General features: G+C 41.5%; 1 protein-coding gene across 4 annotated transcripts in view; it reads left to right on the top strand.

The window, feature by feature from the left end:
* Window positions 1–3,357: 3,357 nt before the first annotated feature.
* Window positions 3,358–24,297, top strand: part of LOC101788353 (uncharacterized) — a 153,696-nt gene continuing 132,756 nt past the window's right edge. Inside the window, exons 1-6 of one of the 4 annotated variants that reach the window (XM_063241850.1) lie at window positions 3,358–3,569; window positions 3,728–3,917; window positions 5,393–5,527; window positions 16,614–16,783; window positions 19,927–19,998; window positions 23,560–23,652. In XM_063241850.1, the coding sequence (XP_063097920.1) occupies window positions 3,373–3,569; window positions 3,728–3,917; window positions 5,393–5,527; window positions 16,614–16,676 (585 nt within the window). In that variant the 5' untranslated portion in view covers window positions 3,358–3,372 and the 3' untranslated portion in view covers window positions 16,677–16,783; window positions 19,927–19,998; window positions 23,560–23,652. Of the gene's footprint in view, window positions 3,570–3,727; window positions 3,963–5,392; window positions 5,539–16,613; window positions 19,632–19,864; window positions 19,999–23,559; window positions 23,653–24,297 lie in introns of those variants that run through there. The other 3 variants (XM_063241847.1, XM_063241848.1, XM_063241849.1) reach the window with 3 other exon arrangements.

Raw genomic sequence — 24,297 nt, forward strand, 5'->3', positions numbered from 1 at the left:
AGAACTGTGAGGTTTGTTTTGTGTTCTTTTCTTTTTCTTTTTTTCTTTCTTTTTTTTTTTTTTTTTTTTTTTTTTTTGTACTTGGAATCAAACCCAAGGGCACTCCCCTACTGAAATACATCCCCACACCTTAAAAAAATAATTTTTTGTTCTTTTTGAGACAGTGTCTTGCTAAATGTCCCAGTTGGGATTCAAACTTGTGATTCTTCTGTCTTAATCTTCTGCTGGAATTATACTCATGTGCCACCAGGCCTGGATAATAAATTTGTTTTAAGTCAAAATAAAAAGTTCATGAAAAGGAGGCTTCCGTTCATAATGCCAAGGGTCCCAAGGCTTTTTTTTTTTTTTTTTTTGTACTGGGAATCAAACTCAGGACCTTGTGCTTGCCAGACAGGCATTTGTGCTGATGAGCTACACCCATGCATCTAAGACTTTTGGTTTGTTTGTTTGTTTTTTGGTACCAGTTATCAAACTCACAACCTTGTGGTTACACAGTAAGCACTTGAGCCAGAGCTAAATCTCTGACCTCCAAGACTTTATTTCATGCATGTTTTCAGTACATCACAGTTATATGTATGTTTTTGTTTTCTTTTGCTTTTTGAGATCTCACTATTCAGTTCAGGCTGAACTTGAACTCACTTTGTAGCCCAGGCTGGTCTGGAATTTGCAATGATCCCCTGCCTCAGCCTCCTGAGTGCTGACATTATAGGTGTGTGCCACCATGGCCAGCAGTGAAGTTATGTTTGCTTGCAGGATTGGCACATCTTTATAGCATATCTTGCTCATTTCTTATCCCTTTATACTCTGCTGCCCCACTTCCACCACACATTTGACCAGATTCTTACTTCTTTATTATTATTATTATTATTATTCTTTTTGAGACACTCTTGCTATGCAGTTCAGGCTGGCCTTGAGCTTACTCTGTAGCCGAGGCTGGTCTCAAATTTGCAATGATCCCCCTGCCTCAGCCTCCTGAGTGCTGGAATTATGAGTGTGCCACCATTCCTGGCTTATTTTTGTTTTTTTCAGACAGGGTCTCACTATGCAGTTCAGCCTGGTCTTCAGCTCCCTCTGTAGTGCAGGCTGGTCTCAAACCCACAATGATCCTCCTGACGCAGTCTCTGAAGTGCTGGGATTACAGGCCTGTGCCACCATACCTGGCTAAGATTTATATTTAAACCAGTATTGTAGGGCTGGGGATTTAGCTCAGTAGCATAAGTACCTGCCTTGCAAGCACGTGGTCATGAGTTAGATCCGATACCCATTAAAAAAATAATAAAATAAAAAACCAAAAAACTCACATTGTAGGTGATGATTCACATAAATATTTAGGCACCAAGATAGTATTTTTTTTTTTTTTTTGTCTTTTTCCTTTTTATTGGTACCGGGGATCGAACTCACGACTGACTGGTTGCAAGGCAGGCGCTTATGCCACTTAACTAAATCCCCAGCCCCCCAAGACAGTGTTTTAAAGCAAGAAAAGCAATGCTGGGGTTGGTGGCTGAGGCCTGTAATCCTACCACTTTGAGAGGCTAAAGCAGGAGTATTTCAAAATGGAGTCAGCTTGAGCTACTTGGCAATTTAGTGAAATGCTGTCTCCAGATAAAATAAAGCATATGAAAGGGCTTGGATGTAGCTCAGTGGGAAGACATTGGGTTTAATCCCCAGTACCATACATACAAAAAAGAGACAACAGTAACCATTCAGGTGGGCAGCATCATAACTCTGGGGAGAGTTGGACCAGATCAAATAAGGCTTTTCCTACCTCCTCTAATCAATCTGCCTATTTTGGCCTGCCTCACACCAAGACCTTCAGCCTCTTGATGGAGAACTGGAAAGAGCCCACGAAAAGCTCCGTCCTGGGCCAGGCGTGGTGGTGCACACCTTTATTTCCAGCATTTGGGAGGATGAGACAGGAGGATCACTGCAAGGCCAGCCTGGGCTACACAGTGAGTTCTAAGCCAGCCTAAACTACCCTGACTCCATGCCAAAAAAACCAAAAAGCAAACAAAGAAACAAGCTCCATCCAAAGCCAGAGGCTGAAGGGAAGATGGGTTTGGTAGATACTGTATTTAGAATGACTGGGTGGAAGTATGTTGAAGGACAGTAGAAAAAGGGGGACAAAATGGCTTCAGACCTCACTTATTTTAATGGTATGCCATCTGGGTTAAGAGCCTGTGTCAGAAAGAATTCCTGTAAGGAGAAGTAAAAAGATACGGTTTGGTTGAGATTTGCTGAGTTTGAAGTGCTTCTGGGATATCCAAGTAGGGATGTTCAAAGTCAGCAGCTCAAAGAAAGATCTGGTGGAGGTACATGGATTCGAGAGTCATTAGCTAACAGACAGTAATGGGAATGAGTGAAATCATTGCAGGAGAGGAAATACAGAAGTCTGGAACAAAACCTCAAAGAACGGGTAAGGAAAAGTTGAAGAGTAAAAACTTGACATAACAGGAAAACCAGCTTTCAGAGTTCAAAAGGAGTGACAAACGGAATGTATACTGAGCTCAGCAATGGTGACTCTGAAGAGAGTGACTGGAGCTACAGGTGCAGTACCAGATGGCAGTGGATTGAGCAGTGGGAGATGGAGGTTGGAGACTGCTGGCACAGGCATTTTCAGGCTGATGGGCCAAGAATGGAGTCTTATGGTCATAATAGAATAATCTGAGGGATTTTGTTGTTGGGACGTTTTTTTAAATTTGTTTTTGCTTTGGGAGGCAAGGTCTCCCTACCAAATCCAGGCTGTCCTCGAACTCACAGCAACCCTCCTTCCTCAGCCTCGGGGCTGGAGTACAGGTGTGAGCCACAAAACCCAGCTGTTGCTGAGTTGTTCTTTGTTTCTATGCTCACAGAAGAGTGGAGACAAAGTACAGCCATATAGGAAGTAAAAAAAAAAAAAAAAAAAAACTGACTGAGAGGCACAGGATAGAATCTAACGGATAGACATCAGAATTATTCTTCAAACAGGAGGGGTCTATGTCTAGTCTATACGTGGATGGAAGGAGGAAAAGATTGGCTGGTTGGGGAGCTTCCTGTTGGGTAGCTCTCCGTGTTCCTCTTGAAGCTGAAGAACAGGCCATGAATAAGAGTTTGTTGAGTGGATAAATGAACATTTTTCCTCAGCCAAAATCAAGGGTTAGTAGGGGGACAGAAGTGTTTGTCGTATTTTACGCAAAAGCACGGTGGGAAGCAGGTAGACACTCAAACTTTTAACATTAGAGATGAGGCTGAGAGGAAGTGGGATGTTCCTCTAAACGCGGAGGCTACTGCATTCGGCTGGCAGAGCAAGTTTTTTTTCCAGAGCCTCTTGCTGGGGTTTTGATATAAGCTCTGTCTTCTACGTCTAGTCCTTTTGCCTGCCACAGCCTACCTCTTATGTCTAAGGCCTGGAGACTCGTGGTCTTCGCGGAGGACCAGCTGGAAGCCACTTTGATTATGTTCCAGCACAGAAGGAGGACAATACAGCCCCGCCCAGAGCCAGGCGCGCCCCCGCGACAGGCCGAGTGCGCGTGTCCGCGCAACTTCCCGCCGGCCAGTCGGGCACCTAGCCCGGGCAGCGGCAACCCGGCGAGGTAGGGGTGAGGGGTGGGGGGTGAGGTGTGGGGGGTGAGGTGTGGGGGGTGGGTGGTAGGGGTGAGGGGGTGTTTGGGTTGGGGGGGGTTGGGGTTGGCGTGGTTATCTAAGCGTTGCGCGCTCCCGCGAGGAGGCCACCAATAGAAAGTCCCGCCAGGTCGTGCTCGCGCACGCAGGGTGGGCGGAAGAAGCGCAACACGTGCGCGCGCCCTCTACCTCGCCACCGCCGCCGCCTCCTACCGCGTCCCACTGCCTCCTGTGGTGCTGCTTGTGTGCTCCTTTGGCCGACCTGCTACCTCTTTTGTGAAGCGGCAGCCAAGAAGACTGGCGCCGATGAGAAGCCTAAGGTGAGCTCCATGCCGCCTTCTCTCTTCAGCTCGCGACAGGCAACGGTAGGGCTAGTGTCCGGCCGGAGCCCACCCGGGGCTCCCCGCGCCTTCTCGGGCCCCCCTGGGGCGGCCACGGCTCCGGCCGGGCGCTCCGCCTCATTTCCCCTTTTCCTCCCTCCTGTGCGGGAGGAGGCCTGCCGTCCTCCCCAGCCTCCCAGTGCGCGCGGCGCGAGACGGGCGGCAGATCGCGGGCTCCCGCTGCCCACCGGCTCTGCGCGGGCTTCTCTGCCGGTGCGTGGGCCCCGAGGCTGCGCGGCGTCGGCGGTGGCGGGAGTCCCCACGGCCCAGGCTTCCCTCAGGCTGGGGGCCGCGGCGGCCGGGCGACGGCTCGCGGCAAATCATGGGCTGCTGCGGGGCTTCGAGGCCGATGCCCTCGGACAGTCACGCTCAGCGGTTGGGCATTCCGGGGAGTGTTTCCACTTTAAGGGCCTCGGGGACCTGAGGGGGGAGGGTCAGCGGCCCTTCCTCAGGTGCCAGCGCCCCTAGAACCGGGGGGTACCTTGTAGTTTCAGGAAGTTGGAGCCTGACATAAGCGACCTTAGACTTGGTGGAACAGAACTTCTGAGCGCGGGTTTTTTGTTTTTTGTTTTTTTTTTCCTGAGCGCGGTTTTTGAGGTACCAGGCGGCTTCCGGTGAGCATGGGAACGTGCGTCTGAGAAGCAAAAGGAACTTGCTTCTTTGGGGTGCATTGACACCGCCTTTGCTTTCCGAAGTGCTTTAAGGGCTGCAGAATTCCTTTCGCACTAGATTTTGGTGAACTTCGAGTTGAGTTGAAATCTACCAGGAAGACATAGAAGAAAACAGTGCATTTTACTCATAACAACAAAGGGAAGGGAATATAAGACCACCTAACTAAAAATAAAAGAAAATGAAGCTGCTAATAGAATCCAGCATTAATCGTGGTTCTCAGTTACTGATGCTCCCAAGAGGGTCATTCGTGTGTGTGTGTGTGTGTGTGTGTGTGTGTGTGTGTGTTTAATGCGTATATTGAATTTGTTATGGGGCTTAATTTGGTAACTTTATCAAGAGTCTTGTAATATGTGAATTGCAAGCTCATTTTTCCCCCTCGCCTCTTGCACTCTTTCAGCAGTTATCCTTTAAGTGCTTCCCAAAGAAAAAGACATTTTTATCTATTAGGATATATTAGTGATCGAAAATACCATTTAAAACAATTCAGTCTCAAGATAACGATGCAATAAATTGGGAACCATCACTTAAAATCTGTTACCTTTGATAGTGTGTTACTGTTTCTGTCAGCTACCTAGTACTATTGCAGGGTACCTCTCATATTGACTTCAGTGACTGAAAACAGCTGTTTGCTGTTTTATCGTAGGGAATGAAACCTGTTGATTTGTGCACCAGTTTGGGCTGCTACTACTTTAAAGGGTGCCTGGTTTTCACATTTTCCAACTTATACTTTTTTCTTTCAACAGGAAGGAGTCAAAACTGAGAACAATGACCATATTAATTTGAAGGTGGCGGGGCAGAATGGTTCTGTGGTGCAGTTTAAGATTAAGAGGCATACACCACTTCGTGAACTAATAATGAAAGCCTATTGTAAACAACAGGTGAGCAATTGGTATGTGCAATTTAATTTAATACATTTCAAAAAACAATTTCCTTGAGCCTAGAAACTAAGGGAGCGTAATATTACAGTAACTTTCTGATAGGATAAACATGCATGTATGTCCTTGGTATATCAGCTTTTATTATGTGTTTCATGTATTGATTCCTCATGAAAATTCTGAGTTTGGTTAGTATTACTTAGGACTGTACTATACTGGAAATGTATCAGATTGTAGTCACAGACCTGTTTGGTCCTCAAGACAATGTAATTTTACTTTTGTAAGAAAATATAGTGGACTTGATGAATTTTTCCAGGCTTATTTATTTGGTATTGGGGATTGAACTCATGACCTTGTGCTTGCTAGGCAGGTGCTTATCCTGCTAAATCCCCAGCTCCAGGCTTATTTATTTTTTAAGTTAATTGATTGATTGATTGATTGATTGGTTTGAGACAGGATCTTATCACTGTATAGTCCACGCTGGGCATTAAATTTAGGTTGGCCTTGAATAGTTGGCTGTCCTCTTGCTTCAGCCTCCAAAGTGTTGGGTTTACAAGTGTATACCACCACACCTCACATTCTTTTGTTTTTTTTGTTTTCCCCAGCGGTTGGGGTATGCATGGTGGCACAGGTCTCATCTCAGTATCTGGGTAGTTGAGGTACCATTGCAAATGCAAGGCTGGTGTGGGTAATTTATCTTTATCGTTTTTATCGGTACCAGGGATGGAACTCACGACTGCCTGCTTGCAAGGCAGGCACTTATGCCGCTGAGCTAAATCCCCAGCCCCAGTGGGTGCTTTCTGAGAGCACAGAATTTTATGGATTTAGATCAGCTCCTTTTGTGAAATGAAAAAACAAGGGCCTAAAGGAATTTCCTAAGTCTCAGGGCAGAGGCAGAGCTGAGTCAGCAATGAGATTTGTACTGTAGGGGAGCCCAAGTTCTGGTTTATATAATCCTAAAAGAACATTTTTTTGAACTTTATCTCTTGTCAATCCGAAAGCAAGTAGAGAACTTCTTTGATAAGGAAAATCATAAAGAGGAGTAAAACTATCTGACAGAGTAGTTATGAGAAACTAAAGGAAAATGATGACTGTAAGTGATTTAACTGGAAGATATTTCTTGTTGGGGCTTTAAACATTCTATTTATATTGCTCTTTCCGGCATTCTGTATGCCTTTTCAGTTCTCTGAAATACAAGTGGCTACAAAGGAGTACAACTTTTTTTTGTCTTTTTGAGCCAAGATTTGGCCAGTAGTTGAGGCCGCCTTGAACTCATTTTGTAGCCCAGGTTGGTCTTGAAGGCAGTGCTATCCTCCTACCTGAGTGTCTCCTGCCTCAGTCTCTGAAATACTGGGATTATAAGGGAGCGCCACCATGCCCAGCATTTTTTTATTTCTGTTTTAAATGACCACCATTGAGTATACCAGTGGATGTAGTGAAGGCAGGATCCAGGATACAGAAGGTATGTGTTGGGTTACGACCCAGATTCTGGCTGTGTAGCTCAGGCTGGCCTTGAACTGGAGTTTATCTTTCTGTCTCCATCTCTCAAGTGCTGGGGTTACATGGGTGTCCCACCATGCCTGATATTGCTTAGTGTTTGGTGAAGCAGGAATCCAGTATGGAGTGTTTTGTTTGCAAATTTATAATATTCAACAAGGAATGGCGTGGCATTGAATGTTGCTTTCTATAACCACAAATTGAGTTTGAATGTTACAGATAATGAATTAAAAATTATAGGTGTCACCTGCCTGGTAGGAATGCTTATATTCGAGGAAGACAAGGCATCGTCTAGAAGTGGTGGCAAGCACTTGTGCTAGGGATTTAAAGGAAGGCAGTATGATCTTGTTACGCATAGATTTTAAAGCAGATTTAGTGACACCTTGTTAAAGTCAGGGTAAACAAGCGTTACACTAATGTTCACTTTGCCTACAGGGGATCCAACCCAAAGGCACTATCATTGAGCTACACTGCTAACCCTTTATTTTGCCACAGGTTCTCCTTTGTTGCCCAAGATATGTAGGAATTTGGGATCTTCATGCTTTAATCTTCTGAGTAGCTGGGGTTATAGAAATAGCTCCTGTGATTTGCTACAAATGTTTATTAATGAGTACTTTTAATATCTTTAATATGAGGAATGCAGTTTAAATTTTCTTAGTATCATTAATAATTATGGAAGTGGGTAATACAATCTAGTGCTTGTAATTTGAACCTGATACAGGAGTGACTGTAATTTATTCACAATGTAAACCCAACGGTACTTTATTTTCCTGTCTGTTCTTCATTCTGCTATCAGTGCCAACATCTTTGCTTCCCTTCCCCTTACCTTACCTTTTTGTCCGGTAAGTAATGCTCCATGAGTAAAACAGTTGAATCCCTTTTAGAGTAGAGGCATGTTTGGGTCCTTTTGTCATCTAGTGTGAATGATGATGAGATTTTGAAGTCATTCCACTTCTTTCCTTTTAGGGTGATACTGGGAGTGGAGCATAGTCTTTGTGTTGAGCTATATCCCCAACCCTTCTTACTTGGCGGCTTTGTTGCTCGGTTCTCCATGCTGGACTTGAATTTGCCATCTTGCCTCAGCCTCTGAAAAGTGTTGGAATTACCAACTGTTCTGCCCAAATTACAAGTGTTTTTAAGTATAGTTACTCTCTTCTGGTGGAAGTGATTTTTGGAGAGGTGTTGTTTTGAGACAGGCTCTTACTATGTAGTGCAGTCTGGCCTGGAACTTGTAATTTTCTTGCCTTAGCCTCCGAAGTGCTGGGGTTACAGGTGTGCACTTCCTAGCCCTGTAGGTAGAAGGTATATATCAAGGGTTAGGACAAATTCATTGCCTAGGCTCTTCTAGAATTGTGCTTTGAGTGAGAGACATGGGCTTGCGTAGTAGTATGGGCTGTCTATATAGAAATGAAACTCCTTTTTCATTACTACCACCCTCAAAAACCCTTTTTGTGACCTTCAGTTATCATTGTTAAGCCTGTGATGGATCCCTGACCTTTTTATTTTGTCTTTTTGAAACAGTCTCACTATACAGTTGAGGCTGGTCTTGGGCTCACTTGTAACCCAGGCTGTTCTTAAACTCACAGTGATTTTCCTGCCCCAGCCTCCCAAGTGCTAACCAGCTGACCTCCTTTTTGTAAAGGTTTCAATGTGCATTTTATTTCTGCTCGGTGTGGTAGTTCCTGCCTGTAATCCCAGAACCCACTATGTAACCTAGGCTGGTCTGGACCTCACAGCAGTACTCCTGTCTCAGCCTTCTGAGTATTGGGATTTTTGTACCAAGGATTGAACTCACAACCCTGTGCTTGTCAGGCAGGTACTTATGCTACTCAGCTAAATCCCCAGCCAAAATACATTGTATTTTGAGACAAGAGTCTCGTTCATTGGCGAGGTAGGACATGAATTTAATCTGCTTCAGTGTAGGGGTCATAGGTGACCACCACCATCCCTGGCTAGCATGCTGTATTTTATTACTTTTATCTATTGTTTTTTTCTTGAGACAGGGTCTGGCTATGCTGTTCGGGCTGGCCTTGGGCTCCCTTTGTAGCCTAGGCTGGTCTTGAACTCTTTTTGTCTTTTTCGTTTTATTGGTACCGGGGATGGAACTCACGACTGCCTGCTTCCAAGGCAGGTGCTTATGCCACTGAACTAAACCTCCAGCCCCTGGTGTTGAACTCTTGCAAGGATCCTCCTACCTTAGCCTTACGGGTGCTGGGATTACAGGAGTGTGCCACCATGCCCCGCTGTTAATTTTTTTTTTTTTTTAAGTTTTTGTTTTTTTGGTTCTGGGGATGGAACTCAGAACCTTGCGCTTGCCAGGCAGGCACCTACACCACTGAACTAAATCCCCATCACATGCTGTATTTTAAAAGAAAATTAAGCATCACCTCCTCTCCCAGTCTTTTTTTTTTTTGGTCTTTTTCATTTTTATCGGTACCGGGGATCGAATTCACGACCGCCTGCTTGCAAGGCAGGTGCTTATGCCGCTGAGCTAAATCCCCAGCCCCTCGTTTTTGTTTTGAGAGATTCTCCCTGTGTAGTACAGGCTGATCTCAAACTCTCAGTGTCCCTTCTGCGTTAGCCTCTGGAGCGCTGACATTGCAGGTGTGTACTACCATGCCTGGCAAAGAGAGCTTTTGATAAGTGACTCTGCAAACCCTGAGAATAGCCAAGCAGGCACATAATCCCAGCCATTCACAGGCTAAAGCAGAATAGAGAGTTTGAGCCCAGTTTAGTCTCCCTGGGAAGTTGAAGTCCAACTTGGGTTACATAGTGAGAGCCTATCTCAAGAGGACACCACATTTGGGCTGGGGATTTAGCTCAGCGGCATAAGCACCTGCCTTGCAAGCAGGCAATCGTGAGTTCTATCCCGGGTACAGATACAAAAAAAAAAAAAAGATGGCCTTTGATTCCTTAAGATTATATATCACTTCAGTTTATTCTGATACTTCATATGGTTTTGGGTGGGCAATCATGTATGGTAGAGGCTTTTTTACCCTCTCCTACTTGAAGATTTACAGACTGAGGTTGGAGATATAGCTTAGTGGTATAAATGCCTACCTGGTAAGTGCAAGATTGTGAGTTTGATCCCTTGTATAAAAAAAAAAAATCGACCATGCCTGGCTGGATTTATTTAAATTGTTGTTTTATTTTGAGCTATCCTATTGTTCAGTATGTGGCCTAAGTTGGCCTTGAATTTGTGGCAGTCTTGCCTCAGCCTCTTGAGTGATACAATTATAGGCTTGCATCAGTGTGCCTGGCTAGATCTTTGATACTTACGAATTTGATTTATCCACCATTAAAAATTAGGAAGACATTACATATGACATGTTACACATCCAGATGTTTTGTTAATAATCTTTGAAGATTTGACTGTGAGTTTTCCAGGGAAGGATAGTGAAATTTCCATTTATGAAACTCCATGAAGCAGTTGCATCTTCCAGCCACAAGGAGGTGCTACATTCTCTTAATAAATGGAAGGAAAATGGTTTGTTTTGAAGGCAATTAAAATTTGACAGAAAAAAAATTAACATTTCTTCTGAGTATGGTTGTACATACCTATATTCCCACCACTTAGGATTCTGAGGAAGGAGAGTCTCTTCAAGAGCAGCCTGTACTTATTTAACACAGGTCCTAAACCATGGTTTGTGGTTTTTTTTAATAAGGCCTTATTTAAAATGTCAGGCTACCTTTGAATTTAGGTTGTTAAGTTATTTGTCTTTATTTTCAGTACCAATGATCCAACTCATGACCTACCACTTGACAGATAGGTGCTTGTGCTTCTGAGCTAAATCCTTGGCCCTTATTTGTCTTTTTGAGACAATTTGTAGTCTGGCCTTCAACTCACTTTGTAGCCTAGGCTGTCTTCCATTTTGCAGTGATCTTCCTGTCTCTGCCTCCTGAGTGCTATGGGATTACAGGCATATGCCACCACAACTAGCTTGCCTTTGAATTTAGGATCCTCTTGTCTCAACCTCCCAGAATGTTGGAGTTACAGGCTTATCTAATTATATGCAGTTTAATTTAGAATTCCATTCATGAGGTTAGAGTGGATTTATTTACTTATATTTGAGATAGGATCTTGCTGTGTAGTTCAGACCATCCTTGTACTTATTGTGTAGCCCAGGTTGGCCTTGAACTCACATAGTTCCTCCTACCTCAGCCTTCCAGTCTCTAGGATTAAGGCTAGTGCCACCATGCCCTGGCCAGAATGGATTTGTTTTAGAATCTCACCACCTGTTTTTAGTTTTGGTTGGAGTGGGGGAGTTGTCTGGGATTGAATTTGGCTTTTAATACTGAGTTATATTGTCAGTTCTGTAAATTTGAGAATCGGGGCTGGGGATTTAGCTCAGTGGCATAAACGCCTGCCTTGCAACTGTATAGTCGTGAGTTCGATCCCTGGTACCGATAAAAAAAAAAAAAAAGACCAAAAAAAATTTTACATTTGAGAATCGCACTAAGTTGTCCAGGTGAGACTTTAATTTGTACTCTTCCTACTTCCATCATGGAATGCTGAGATTACAGGTGTGTGTCCTGTGCTTGGCTTTGTGATCTATTCTAGTCCAGATAAATTCCCTGGACTGGGCTTGAACTTGGAATCCTCTTTTCTGAGCCGTTTGTAGTACTGGGATTACAAGTACGCCACCACATCCACCTTTTTATTCCCTTATATCTTCCTTCTGTCCTTTTTTGCCCCCAGCGCTTCTGCATGTTAGGCAAGCACTCTACAAATTAGCTACACCTCCAGTAATTTGTTTTCTAAAAGATTTTTTTAGTATATGACAGCATTTATTGTGGGGAGCTGGTAAGTGTATATGACACAATTTAATTTATTTTTATTTATTTAGCTTCATTTTCCCTTGTCTACCCACTCCCAGTTCTTTTATAAAGTTTTATTTTGAGCCAGGCATAATGGCCATGCCTGTAATCCTAGCACTCTGGAGACTGAGAGGGAGGATTGCCATGAGTTTGAGGCCAGACTGTGCTTTATAGCAAGACTGGCTCAATAAACCAAAAAGAAAAAAGTTCTAATTTTTTAATTTTAAGGCAGGATCTCACTAATTTGCCCAGGCTGGCGTTGAACTGTCAAACCTCCTGCCTCATCTTCTTAAGTAGTAGAGTTTACAGACCTAGTATCTGTGTTTTGGTTTTTGTTTTGTTTTGGTACGGGGATTGAACTCTCGACCTTGGGCTTGGCAGGCAGACAGAGCTAAATCCCCAGCCCGACCTAGTATTTGTTTTGTTTTGTTTTTTCTTTTTCCTTTTTATCGGTACCGGGGATCGAACTCATGACTGCCTCCTTTCAAGGCAGGCGCTTATGCCACTGAGCTAAACCCCCAGCCCCTGACCTAGTATTTGTTAAATACTAGAATTTTTGTTAAATTTGAAAGTCCTAGGATTTCCTGTTGTCTTTTTTTTCCCCCCTGGACAGGGTCTCAAGTTTAGCCTGGCCTTGAGCTCACTTTGTTTTTTTGGGTTTTTTTTACTGGTACCAGGAATGGAACTCATGACCACGTGCTTGCAAGGCAGGCGCTTATGCCGCTAAGCTAAATCCCCAGCCCCTTGAGCTCACTTTGTAGCCCAGAGTGGCCTCAAACTCAAAACGATCCCCCCAAGTGCTGGAATTACAGGCGTGTGGCACCATGCCCGTCTAAAAATGTTTTTTTTGTTTTATTTTGTTTTGTTTTTTGTCTTTTTGAGACAGGGTCTCGCTATGCAGTTCAGGCTGGCCTTGAACTCACTTTGTAGCCCAGGCTGGTCTTGAGCTCGCAACAATACTCCTGCCTTAGCCTCCCAAGTGCTAGGATTACAGGTGTGAGCCCTCACGCCCCGCTTAAAAATATTTTTTTTTTCTTTTTAGCAATGTAATATTTCCAGAGTTTTGTTAAAGGGTTTCCTTTCCTAGATTCATTTAATTTCTCATAACTGAATTCTGTTCATATGGGTTTTTTTTTTTGGTCTTTTGCAGACAGGTGTTGCTATGCGGTTCAGGCTGGCCTTGAACTTACTTTGTAGCCCAGGCTGGTCTTGAATTTGCAATGATTCTCCTGTTTCAGCCTCTTCAGTGCTGGGATTACAGGCATATGCCACCATGCCTGGCTTGTTTTATCATTTTATAGAAGTGAGAAATGGAGATTTGTGATTTTTTTTTTTTAATTTATTGCCTTCACCCTATTTTCAGTATATTTACACTCAAGGGAAGGCGTCTCCTTATTTTTAATACTAGTTTGTAGCATAAAAAGTTGTTTTAATATAGAGTGTGGTGGCATATATTTATAACCCTACTGTTTTGGAGGCCGAGGAGCGCTGCAAGTTCAAATCTAAACTATGTAATGAGACCCTGTCTTGACAAGACAAAACCCAAAGGTATCGGTAAAACTGATGTGCAAAAGTGTTGATGTATGGGTCAAGGCTTTCTTGCTGTGTACATGGTGGTTTTATGTTTACTGTGTGCATAGTGAACCTAGTAAAACTAGTTTCTTTAAACAAGTATACATGTCTATGATAAAGTAGCTCAGAACCCCTTGGAGTCAGTTGTGTTGCATGCCTGTAATCTCCACTAGTGTACTTAGCATACTGGAGAGTTCAAGGCTAGCTCACCCAGTTTAATAAGACTGTCTCAAAATAAAGAGCTGGATATGGTGACTCATGTCTGTAAACCCAACATTCTTTGAGAGGCTGAGCAAATAGAATTGACTTTTTTTTTTTGTACCAGGGATTGAACTCAAGACTTCTGGGGCTGGGGATTTAGCTCAGCGGCATAAGCACCTGCCTTGCAAGCAGACGGTCGTGAGTTCGATCCCTGGTACCGATAAAAATGAAAAAAGACCAAAAAAAAAAAAGACTTCTCGCTTGCTAGGCATGTGCTTACACAGCGCTGAGCTAAATCCCTGGTTCTTGAACAAACAGAAATGAAAGATTGAGCCCACTGCATAATGAATTAGGATGATCCAGCCTCAGAATAGAAGTGGAGGTGCTGGAAACATAGCTCAGTGCAAGGTTGCAATGCTCAATTCCCAGCACTGCAAAATAAATATCACTCCTTTTCTATATCCCCACCATTGATGCATAGCTGTAAATGTGCTGTATATAAACTAAAGCACAGTGTAATCATTTAAGCTGTTTGCTTGGTTTTTAAATTGTTTTTAGCCTAGTAACATTTTTAAAAAATTTTTGAACCGAGAAAAGAAAAATGATGAAACAATTTCAAAACAAAATAACAAAATAAGAGAGTAACAGTGGTTAATATATTGCATATTATTATCTTCAAAGTGGTTGCTCAGTTTTTTTTTTTTTTAAGTAGTGTTGCTTTGTAGTCTAGGCTGGCCTTGAACTCTCACTATATAACCCAGGCTGATCTCAAACTGGCAATCCTCCTGCCTCCGCCTCCTAAGTGCAAGAACTGCAGATGTGTGCCACCACGCCCAGCTAGTTTAATACTATCCTTAGGAATATTTATGACAAAAAAAAAAGGAATATTTATTTCTGCACATGTAAATATACGTAATTGCATGGTGTTTAAAAATGTATGTTTTGTTTTTTTGGTTTCAGTTTCTGATCTTTAGTTAAATAAATCTTATGGATACTCCAAGGAACGTGCAGTAGAATCTTTCCTTGTGAACATAATGATTCCAGAAATATTTTTATAATCCAAAGCACTCGCATAGCAAAGCAAATCTCCCCACGAGAAATAATGAAAATTCAGGTGATTTCTCCCATAACACAAAAATATTTATATAAAAGTGATTATAGTACTATAATACAGGATAGCAAAATAAATACAAAATACAAAAAAATAACCTTTGTGAGACTTGCCATGGTGCCATACACATGTAATCCAACTGCTTGGGAAGATGAGGCCGGAGGATAAGTGAATTCAAGGCTAGCCTGGAGTATATGGAGAGACCCTATCTCAAAAAAAAAAGAAAAGCCCACCAAAAGAAGCTTTCATAGCTGGTGTGAGGGAGACAACAAGAGGGTTGTTGTATAGAATGACTCTCACTATTACTAATGCACTAATGCGGTTGTGAATATCTGTTGGCTCACTGGGATCTTTTTCCTTGCATTCATTCATTCGGTCAGTCAGTCAAAACAGGGTCTTGCATGTAGTTCCTAGTGGTCTTGAACTTTCTATGTAGCCTAAGTTGGCCTCGAACTCAAACTAATCCTCCTGCCTCACCCTCCTGAGTCCTGTGATTATGTGTGTCACCAGTTCTGACTCCTGCAATTTTAGCAAAGGAATCTGTTCATGACTCCTTTTGAGGATTTTGTGGGAATACGACATTGTATTGTTGTTAAAACGATTCATCCTTTACACTGCCCTAGTCTTTATCTGGGTGTTGTTTTTCTTTTCTCTTCTCTTCTCTTATCGGTACTGGGGACCGAACTCACAACCGAGTGCTTACAAAGCAGGCGCTTATGCTGCTGAGCTAAATCCCCAGCCCTTGGGTGGTGTTCTACAAAATTTGCTGTTTCCCACCTTTTTTTTTTTTTTTTTTTTTTTTTTTTTTTTTTTTTTTTTGGTACTGGTGATCAAATTTACAACCTTGCATTTGCCAGGCAGATGCTTATGCCACTGAACTAAATCCCTGGCCCAGTTTCTAAAGCATTTTACATGTCTCCCTAATCTCATTTGAAGTAAGGGAACCCTCTTCATTTTCTCCTCTATAACCTCCTTTTTTTAAAATCGTAAGTTGAACTCAGGACTTCAAATTTGCCAGGCAGGCACCATCCTGCTGAGCTATATCCCTGACCCCTTCTCCAGTAACGTCTTGCTGATGATGAGTCACCTGTTGCCCTGCATTGAAGGAGAAGGGAGGAGGGTGGGGATCATTGATTTATTTGTGATCTTGTGACATTTGATATCAATATTATGTGCTACTTATATTGCAAGACATCATTTGTTTATCAAGTTAGAATTTACTAAAGAAATTTGCTCATCTTGCAGAGCAAATGAACTTGCAATCCAAGTTTGACTGTTTAGCTTTTTTTTTTATTTATTTATTTTTTCTTTTCTTTTTGTCTTTTTGAGATGAAGTCTCACTATGCAGGTCAGGCTGGCCTCAACCTCACTTTTAGCCAGACTGGTCTCAAACTTGCAACGATCCTTCTGCCTCAGCCTGAGATTACAGGAGTGTACACTACACCCAGTTTAGCTAGCTTGCTTACTTGCTTGCTTGCTTGCTTTGCTTGCCTTCCTTCCTTCCTTCCTTCCTGTATCGGGGATCAAACTCATGACCTTGGTCATGCTTGCCAGGCAGGCGCTTATGCCACTGAGCCCAGCCCCAGTTTAGCTTTAATTGAAGAACAAGCTGGGCTTGGGGACCTATCATTGTTGCATTCTGCAAACCTGAGGCAGAAGGATCATAGAGTTGAGCTCGTCTCAGGCACCGTCAGTGCTTTAGCAAGGCTGTGTGTTGAAATATAAAATAAAGGGCTGGGGAAGTAGCTCACTGTGAAGGCACGAGAAAAATAATAGAATCTTGAGTTGAATGTAACTTGTGTGTGTTTTTAAAAATTTTTAAATCTGAAAATTTATACCTTTAAAGAACTCAGTAATCTAAAATTTGTCTTTTTTTTTTTTTAACCCTAGTTGGAAATGGAGGATGAAGATACAATTGATGTGTTCCAGCAACAGACAGGAGGTGTCTACTAAAAAGGGAACCTGCAACAACTCTACTCCAGAACTCTGTTCTTACAGACCAAGAATACATTCTCAGTTAGAAAACTGCAATTTGGTTCCACCACATCCTGACTACTACAGTATAGTTTTATCTATTCTTTCATTTATCCCTTCCCCATTCCTTTATTGTACATAAAGTATCTGGTGTATGTGCACAAGCATATTGCATTTTTTTTTTTTTACTAAATGGCCAACAATATGTTTTGATTGACATCAAATGGAGATGGGATGGGGAATTACTGGTTCTGTGAAAAATAATCCCCTTTCTCCATTAGTGGCATGCTCATCAGCTCTTATCTTTATATTCCAGTAAGTTATTTTGCTCTCACTGTTTTAACGGAAAAGACAACATAAAAATCCTTGCATACCTTGTTTGATTGGAGAATTTTAATGTTTTTCATTTATCATTGTAAAACCAAGGAGAATTTTATAACTTTTTTGTACGTAGCTGTTACATGTAGGGCAGTCTGTCTTTACGTAGGAGTAAATTACTCTCAAAAAAAAAAAAAAGAATCCTAGATAGTCTTCCCTTAAAGTCAAGTGTCTTGTTGTTTAAGTAAACTTCTTGTTTTAAAATGAGCTGTTTTCTTTATTCTGAGGAATATTAAATTGAAAGTTAAAGCTTAGAAGAAACATGATTTTAAAGTAATACCAGGGAAAATGTGAAACCAGTATGCTTTTTTGTTGTTGTTGAGACAAGGTCTCAGTAATGCAGGCTGGCCTCAAACTCGGGCAGTTGTCCTGTCTCAGCCTCTTGAGTACTGTTATTATAGGCATGTGCCACCATGCTTGGCATATATTTCTAACAGACCATGCAAAAACAAAAATAATGGCTATGTAGGATGGCTAGCATTCAAAGTGCCAACCTCATCATCAGGTTTTTTTCTTTCTTTTTTTTTTTTTTTATTAAAAGTACCGGGGATTGATGACCCCCATACAGTATTATAGTTCAGACTGGCTTTGAAATGTGTAACCCAGGCAGCCATTGTACCTCAGCTTCCAAGAGCTGGGTTTAGATGTGTGTGCTATTGCATGCATGTGTGCATTTTGAGATAGCTGTGTATGTCAGCCTGGCTTCAAATTTGGAATTTTGCCTCATTCTCCTGATTGCTAAGATTACTGGGCATTGAGCCCATGTTAGACAAGTAGTCTTACTGCTAAGCTATATTTGCATCTGTTAGGTTTTGTTTTTTCAGGTTTTTGTTGTTTCGATGCAAGGTCTCACTATGTGAGAATTGAATTCACAGTGATTCTCCTGCTTTATCCTCCCAAGTACTTAGGGCTATAGATATGAACCACCATGCCAGGCTTTAGTTTAGTTTTGCAGTTCTGGGGATTGAACCTAGGACCTTGACACTAAACTATATCCTTAGCCCTTTTTTAAATTTTTTGTTTGGAAACAAAAGGTCTTGCTTAATTGCCCAGGACAGGCTAGCAGTTGTAATCCTCCTACTTCAGCCTCTTAAAACTGTTGGGATTATAGGAATCCTCTAACATGATGGACTAGAGAGTCCTTCTACCCACCCAATATTGGGGATTGAAGCTAGGCCTTTTGACAAAGTTACCTATGTAGCTCTTTTTAAATTTTGAGTCAGGGGCTCTAAATTTACTTTGCCCAGGCTGGATTCAGACTGGCAATCCTTGTCCCTCAGCTGCCCAGAGGACTAAAATTGCAGACACCTTGCCCAGCTCAAATTTTTTTTGTCTTCTGGGTTTCTTGCAGTTTTGAGATGATGGGGTCTCACTGTGTAGCCCATGCTGACAGAGTTTTGGGATTACAGGTGTGTGCCACCAAGTCTAGCTCCTTTTTTTTTTTCTAGCTTAGAATTGAGCTCAAACATGCTTTGTGCAAAGCTGCTTGAGGGTGAAACAAAAGTAACTTCTCAAAAATAGCACAGTTTTGGGGCAGGGGATTTAACTCATGGCATAAGTGCCTGCCTGGCAAGCGTGAGGTGAACTCAATCCCCAGTACCAAAAGAAAAAACGAGTTTGCTTAATGTAGTGGCATACATATGTAATCACCGCACTGAGGAAGGAGGATCACTGTAGAGTTTCAGGCCAGCCTAGGCTACATAGATGAGACCCTGTCTGAAAAACATAGTATGGTTCTCTTAGTTGGCTTTCTCTATTGCTCATATTTTCATGGGAATTTGATGGTCATACTGCATTCTGTCTAAAGCGATTAAAGGAGTGAACCCACCTTAGAGAAGTGAAAAAGTGTGTGATCATGTGGGAGATTGTTCTCAGGGGAGGCCACTTAGTATTTGAGGATGGCTTGTTGGAAAGTTTTTTCCAAGGTCTCTGTGGGGGACCTTGGTGTTTTGGAGAGGGCCACTTGTACTGCTGAGGGTTATTTTTATTAGGATGCTGCTGCTTTTAAGTATGGCTCACTGATTATCATGATTTTGTGTGAGAATCCCCTGGCAAGCTTTTAAAAATACAAGGGCCTCAGCCTTATCCCCTACCCCCAGCATCAAATGTATTTTCAAAACAAGAAATTCAGAGGCATCTTTGTTACCTGAATTAAGCACTTTGCAGGCAAGAATTAAGTGAGATAATGCATGTTTTAGGGGCCCAGCATAAGATAAGGAAAAAAAGAAAAAGAAATAAAAAGCGTACAAGTTATACAGAATTTCAGAAAAAATAAACAGGAAATCACTAGTTAATAGATTACATATTGTCATCTTAGAAATGGTTGTTCAGGTTACAAAATTAAAGCATATGAAGTGGACATTCAAGCAGTGAGACTGCAAACAGTTCTGTTCAATGATCCAACAAAACTCAGTAATATGGTTATCTATCTTATACACTTAAATATACATGCAGTTATGTCCTTGAGAGCACTTTCTTTTCCTCTCTTTTGTACAATGACAATTACACATTTTATTATTCCCACAGTAATAAAATTACAATTTTATTACTCCCACAGTTACTACTTTTTTTTTTAAAGAGTAAAAAATGTGACAGAACAGAGTCAGTCAAATCAAAAGGGTGGACATAATACATAATGTGAAAACAGAATACAAGGTGATCAACAATGGTTACCATAATGCCTCTTGCTATCTTAAAAAGAATTGCTTATATCATCAGTTATAATAAAATTGAACAAAACAGTAAAGAACAAAACCAATAAAACCAAAACATTGGAGACTAAATTACAGGTCTTCAAAAGAAGATAATGGTCAACCAGAATGGGAGTCAATGAATCTTACTGTCTTCACAGTTGTTGCCTATACTTTCGAACTTGGTACTATCAAGCAAAACAGCACAGAGGAAAATCAGTCAAAACAAAATGGTGAGAGCAATACAGGGTTTCAAATCAAGTTAATAGGAAATCAAAGTGGGTTTCTATAATATATCCTGCTATTTTTTAATTTATTTTTCCCTTAATTAAAAGGATAAAAATAAAAAAGTAAACAATAAAAAAAGGAGATTGAGATAAAAGAGGGCATAACAACAAAACAGCACAGGTCAAAACATAGCCATTTAAGCAAAATAGTGTTTCACCACAAGAAAATCCCGACATAAAAGTAGTTACCATAGTGTCTCTTTCCTTGAAATCTTTGGGTATAACTTTGTATACTGTAGCATCAAACATATCAAGACAATGTAAAACCGTTCAAGGGAATGACAGTATTACAGGGTATTTAGAATCAACAGAAAATGAACAATGGTTTCTGTATAATCTCCTTGTCTATAAAAGTTTTTGTTTATATTATCACATATACTAAAATCCAATAATATACAACATGTTAAGACCAATGGAGACAGAAGAACAAAAGCTTGGTGGGACTTAACAAGATGATACTAAATCAGCACTAGCTATTATGATGTCTTGTTTTCTCCAAAATAGCTGTTCCTACCATCTAACCTCTGCCTCATTTCTGTTGAGTACTTTTTCTGTCATTAGTTGTCGGTTTTTCTTTTTCATTTCGCTTTCTGCTCCATTCATTGTGGCCTCTCTGTCACTGTTTCTGGAACCTTGGTAGTTTTCTTTTTTAGAATACCCTGCAGTATTCTCTGTAGAGTTGAACTGGTGGTTGCAAATTCCCCTAGTTCCTCTTTATCCTGGAAGCACCTTGTTTTTCCATCAATATCTAGGGACAGTTGTGCAGGATATATCAATCTTGGCTGGAGGTTATTATCTTTCAAAGCTTGAATTATTTACGCCGATCCTCTTTGTGATTTGATGGTGTGTGCCGAAAAGTCTGCTGTAATTCTGATGGGTGTTCCCTTGTAAGTGATCTGTTTCTTGTCTCTGAAGGCTTTTAATATTCTGTTCTTATATTTCTGGAATTTTGATTATTATATGCCTGGGTGTAGCTCTGTTTGGGTTGTAAGTGGCTGGAGTCCTGTATGCCTTATACATCTGAGTATCTTTACCTTTTGCTAAATTAGGGGAATTCTCCTGGATTGTTTCCGTGAATAGCTTTTGTAGTTCATTTGTTTGTGACCCTGCTTCTTCTTTTACATTTTTAATTCTTAAGTTAATAGATCCTCTCATCATCTTCTAGCCTTTGTATTATTGCTGTTTGTTTTCTTGTTATTGTTAAGAAGTTTTTCATTTCATGCTCCCACTTTACAAATCTGTCCTCCAGTTCAGATAATCTATCCTTAGTTTCTTTCAAGCTGTTATGCCAGCTTTCAATAGAGTTTTTAGTTTCCTGGTAATCTCTTTGAACCTGCTTCACATATTCTGTTTTCTCTATTTTCTCCATCAAGCAATTCTCCCCTTTTTTTTCTGTTCTTCCATTCCACCGTCTGTTTTTTCTTGCTTAACATTTCTCTAACTATTCTACTTATATCTTGCTTTATTTCATTGAATACTTCACTTTTGAACTCCTCAATGAGGTGCCAGAGATAGCGCTTTATGTCTATTGGTGCCGTGTCTGATAGTGCATGTTTTCTGTCGTCATTCTCCTTTGCATTTACCTTTCCTGGATCAATGTTCTCAGAATTGGGAACTGAGGACCCTTTCTTGTTGCTCCCTCTTCCCATACTTTTTATTCCTTCCATACAAGTGTATATAGGAGGCCCAGGTTTTTTTTTGTTTTGTTTTTGTTTTTTTCTTTGTTAGGTACAGTTTGTTTGAATCCGCTGGCTAGGTGTTCCCACTGGCTAGGTGTTCCTGCCCACTGCAGTGTACTAGGGAGACACAGACCTGGGCAACCTCTGGTGGGCCCGCCCCTCCAGGTGAATTTACTGAAGACTTCACTGCTAAGGTGCACCACCAGGCGCTGGGACCTGGTTTGGGCTAGCCTACTGGATCTTAGTCCCAGGCTCGGCTACATAGCAAGACTCTGTCTCAAAAAAAAAAAAAAATCAGAAGTCATTTATTTCACACAAGTGTGTTAAATGCATTTGCTACAAAATGCAGTGCATTGAATTAGGAAGATTCATATTAGATATGATCATGTCCATCCATTTGTTATCAAGTGTGTACCTTAGTCATGTGTGTACTCTGGTTAGTCGTTCAGTGAAGTCTCCAGTTCATCCATTTACATGGGCATTTACCTCTCATCTGAAGCCTTTTATCTGGGTATTTACAAATATGTATAATTTATATTATCATTTAAGTATTAACATGAATAATAACATTTTTGTATACCTGTACTATGAAGTTTTAATGTTAGTAATGTTTGTTTATTTCTCTTGCGTACTGGGAATCGAACTTCCAAGCTTGGCATCTGCTAGGCAGGCACTTATGCCACTGACGTACATTCCTGGCTTCTAATAATGTTTATATATGTATACCTGTATTGTGTTTTGGAGACAGCATCTCCCTATGTAGCGCAGGCTAATGTCAGACTCCTGGGGATTTTCCTGCATCCGCCTCTCAAATGCTGGGATTTCAGCTGTGTGACATAATGCCTGGATAAATTTACATACTTTATTTGGAAAGTCTATACCAAGACAGTGAAACTAAATTTTTGAGACAATAGATGTCAGCTTAGAAATCATCAAGTTTACTATAAAGAAAGGTGTGGAAATGAGTTGCATAGTGGAAGATTTCAGAATATGAGTGAATGGGCAGTGCCATCCAGGCCATTTTATTTTTTTTGGTGTCGGGAATTGAACTGGGGCCTCATGCTTCCCAGACTGGTGCGGTATCACTGAGGAATATCCTGGGCTCTGTGATGCCATTTCAGTAGTGATTGATTTTGGTGTACACACTTTCTAAGAATGTCACTGTCTCTTAAACAATGCTTGTTGTCTAGAGCTACTTAGGTGCCTGTGCTATATCCTGGAGAATTTATCTCCAACTTTCACACTAACTGGATGAACCTTTGCATCCTTTCCTGTAGAGCCGATCCTGCAGCTTGTACTTACTGTCTCTTGCTGTACTTTTCCTGGATTTTTCTGGAAGGTTGATGCCTCCTTAGGGAACAGTTTCAGCTGCACTGTCAACCCTCAGTCTGGCAAAGAGCAGGAGGAACTTTGTAATTGTGTGTTCTGCCTGGGCTGTGGCCTAGGCAGCTCACATTTCACTCTTGGGCCACCTCTGCAGGAAGAGAGCTGGGGACACCTCAGGAATTGGGAATTTCTATTTTTTGTTTTAGTAACAGTTCAGATCATTGTTTCTGACCTTTCTTTTTCTGAACCCCCAGTGAGAGAATTGCTTAGAGGATGGCTTTCCTTTACATTAACACTAGCTGGACAGACTGGGCCCAAGTGCCCAGCAGGGCCTGCTTGCTCAATCAGGGCTGTCATTGTCCAGAAACCCTCTCAGTAGTGTACTTGATTAGCCTTGTTAACTTTCTTGACAGCTCGTTTCTGTGATTATACTTGCATGTTGACTGAAAAGCAATGCCTCAGTAGAAATGATTGATTCTGTGCCTTATTTTTTTTTTACTAGTTGATCCCAGGTGTGAATTCCAAGAAGCATAATGTGCTTTGACTGGGGTCCTGGGGAGATTACTGGTCTGTGAAACCTCCTTGAATAAAAAAGGTTTGTTTTTTTTTTTCTTTGAGATTATTCATCTTGCTGGGTTTGGTTGTCTCTCAGTCTCCCTTTGTCTTGCTTTTGTGCTTCTGTGTTTGTTTCTTCCTCTTTTTTTGAGACAGGGTGTGGCCTTGAACTCACAGTGTAGTCCAGGCTGGCTAACTCACAGCCAGGGTCTCACCAGGTCAGTAAGTTGCCCAGGCTAGGGCCCAATTTGGGATCTTTTTCTCTTAGACTCCCAGTGTGCTGTGATTTTACTTGTATGCCAATACACCCACCTTCAAAAAGAATATTTTTCTGGGTGTGGTGGCGTACTCCTGTAATTCCAGCATTTGAGAAGCTGAGGCAGGAGGATCTTTACAAATTCAAGACCAACCTAGGTTACAAAGTGAGCCTTAGGCCAGCCTGAACTGCACAGCAAGTCCCTGTCTCAAAAAAAAAAAAGATTTAGTCATCTTTATTGAAAAGACATCTTTATTTGATTTGTTGAGTTTTATGTAGGCCAGTGTTAAGTGAACAAAGATTAAGGTCACAGTGTTTAAATTTTTTTTCACAGTATATTTCAGTTGTTGGAGGCCAAAGGTAGTTGTACAGTGTGCTAGTAGGCTGAGGAGAATAGACGTTCATGTTTAAAAATTCAGCTCGTCCCTG

The sequence above is a fragment of the Cavia porcellus genome, unplaced genomic scaffold (assembly GCF_034190915.1).
Source record: "Cavia porcellus strain 051 isolate PalLab524CR breed Dunkin Hartley unplaced genomic scaffold, mCavPor4.1 scaffold_32, whole genome shotgun sequence".
NCBI classification, from domain to species: Eukaryota; Metazoa; Chordata; class Mammalia; order Rodentia; family Caviidae; genus Cavia; species Cavia porcellus.